The sequence below is a fragment of the Erigeron canadensis genome, chromosome 2 (assembly GCF_010389155.1).
Source record: "Erigeron canadensis isolate Cc75 chromosome 2, C_canadensis_v1, whole genome shotgun sequence".
Taxonomy (NCBI): domain Eukaryota; kingdom Viridiplantae; phylum Streptophyta; class Magnoliopsida; order Asterales; family Asteraceae; genus Erigeron; species Erigeron canadensis.
The window spans coordinates 29370866-29373398 of record NC_057762.1 but is presented as its reverse complement, the minus strand read 5'-3'; the positions used below and the strand labels follow the sequence as shown (position 1 = coordinate 29373398).

Below are 2533 nucleotides of genomic sequence, written 5' to 3'. Positions count from 1 at the left end.
TAACTTCCGAGTATATGCATAAACGTCCATATTATACATACATGTATACCATTTGAAATCAAATATATATAATATATACTCGATCTATTATCATGATTTGAACCTTGATCGATCTTCTCGATAAGAAGCCAAAGTCTCTATCAAGTGAGAGTCAATCATACCTTGATGCCGAATGCACGCTATATATACTTCGATCATACAATTAATTGATTTGCTAATTGATGGCCAGTAGTTAATTAACATATTTAATTAATTTGAACTTTGAAGCCCACAATGAAAATGTCTCTATTACAAACGTGCTAGTAATTTAGAGAAAAATGACTTTACAGTTGTGTGAACGCAAAAGGGTAGGGTTGTGTTTGTACAAAACTACAGTACACACAATTAACTAATCATAAAACCAAAAACAATTAGGAAAATATATTCGGCAGGTGGAACGGGTGATCATTTAGATTATATTTATTAAAAAAACCAACTTTAATTAAATATAAAAAAAACAAAAAAAAAAACCCCTACTTAATAGTTAATATACATAATATTCCTTAATAAGATCACAGGAAATCTTGGAGATCTGTTAATTAATGGATCTTCCAAATACAAAATTTAATAATAATAATAATATAATGTTATCTATACAGCAAGGTGACGATATAATAAATCATGACCAAACTTTTTTAATTTCTTTCCAACAACAAGAAGATCATAAACCTGATCTTCTAATTGATCATGAACATGTAATTTCCAGGGTGGATGACAGGGGCAAAAGTAGTATAAATAATACTTGGGGCGCCATGAGAAGAAAAAACAGGAAAGAGGCAGGAAACTGTAAATCTAATAATAATAATAATAATAATAATCTAATTGCGGGTGGTGGTGGAGATGGAGAGGATGATAACCAGACACAGAAGAAAATGGTTCATAGAGAGATCGAAAAGCGGCGGAGACAACAAATGGCTCAACTTTATGCTACCCTTAGAGATTTACTGCCTCTTAAACTTGTCAAGGTGAGCTAGCTACTAATTGTTTGATGTATCTTAGTTTTGTTTTCTGTTTACTTTAATTTATATTTGAGAAATTAAGGAGGAAATACATAAATTTTGATATACAAGCTAGAGCTAGATCGATCCATGGCATTGCGATTGAGGGAACGAAGTTAATTGTCTTTCATGACATCATCCGCGTGTTACATAGTGGAATTAAACATGCTTAATTTACATACTTAGAAATCTAAGAAGATAGAACAACCAAATACATACTAGATGCTTGAAAATATAGATAGAGAGAATCATCCGAGTTATAACTTTAAACGTATATGCATAAGTAATAAAGAAATGGGTAAACGAACGAAGTTTTCCCAATTGGAAACATCATTTGTGGGAAAATATATATAGAGCTAATTAACCCTCAATATAATTCATGAGATTGTAAATTAATAATGATCGAATTTGGTGATCTAATTAAAATTGTGTGTAGGGAAACCGTTCGATATCAGATCATATGCACCAGGCAGTGCATTACATTAAACAAATGGAGGAAAACATAAAAGATCTATCTATCAAGAGGGACAAGCTCAAGAAATCCTCAGATCCTAATAACGAAAGCTCAATGAATTACCTTCCTAATAATACGGTTTCAGTCAAATTTTGTGAAGGGGGAATCGAGATTCTAATCAACAGTTGCTCGATACAGGATGGGTTCACCCTTTCAAGAGTACTAAAAGCGCTTGTAGTAGAAGGTTTTAGTGTTACAAATTGCACTCTTACTGAAGTAAACAACCGGTTACTTCATTCTATTCGGTGTGAGGTACGTACCATATACTCTTACTGATTAGTAGTTTTGATTATCCATAGCTAATTAATTACTAATGGAAGGATATTAAATTTAAACTTATAGTCATGCATATATATTTTTTGCAGGCAAGTGATCTGGCGCTTGTTGATCTATCAATGTTGCAACAAAGACTCTTCTCCGCGGCCAATACTCAGATCAACTTTGAATAGAAAGCTGGTGTATATATAGATTCCGTAAACCACATTTACGCGCGTGTCTACTTGATTCTTAATTGTGGCATCTTCTGTGTTCTTTATCTTCTTTTGGAAATCGATCAGGACTCTTACATTCTCGATTTAATGGTCTGCATTCGTCGTAATTGGTATATCCTGATATTCTCTGAAAAGTTTTCAAACAGCATTAGGAAAGTGCACCATATATATATATATATAATCTCTTCAACAACATTAATTAATATAATGTATCTAGTAACAATGACTACTGTTTAATAGTGATAAAATAGCTCTTTGACGAAATTGTTATTACCTCTTTCAATTGGTCCTTTTTTTTGCTCGGCAAAAAGACTTGTAAATAGTTTTTGAACTATTAAAAAAAGGTGGTAATATATGAACTTAATTCATCTACACGAGGCTTGTGGTGATTGACATGATGAATTTAGTCTCTTAATTGTGGTTGATCTGGAAAATCCTTAAACATCAGTTTTTAGTGCAATGAAACCACAAAAAGAATATATATAGAGTTA

General features: G+C 32.0%; 1 protein-coding gene across 1 annotated transcript; it reads left to right on the top strand.

The window, feature by feature from the left end:
* The first annotated feature begins 581 nt into the window (after positions 1-581).
* Positions 582-2000, top strand: LOC122586479 (transcription factor bHLH118-like). The gene is made up of 3 exons (XM_043758464.1): positions 582-1004; positions 1474-1803; positions 1917-2000. Exons 1-3 carry the CDS (start codon positions 582-584, stop codon positions 1998-2000), a joined length of 837 nt encoding a protein of 278 aa, XP_043614399.1.
* Positions 2001-2533: the final 533 nt, after the last annotated feature.

Bases quoted from the DNA above. Each gene is read 5' to 3' on its own strand.
- LOC122586479 (XM_043758464.1), top strand. From the start codon at position 582: ATGGATCTTCCAAATACAAAATTTAATAATAATAATAATATAATGTTA. The intron at 1,005-1,473 runs GTGAGCTAGCTA...AATTGTGTGTAG, and splicing joins TGCCTCTTAAACTTGTCAAG to GGAAACCGTTCGATATCAGA. The intron at 1,804-1,916 runs GTACGTACCATA...TATTTTTTGCAG, and splicing joins TTCATTCTATTCGGTGTGAG to GCAAGTGATCTGGCGCTTGT.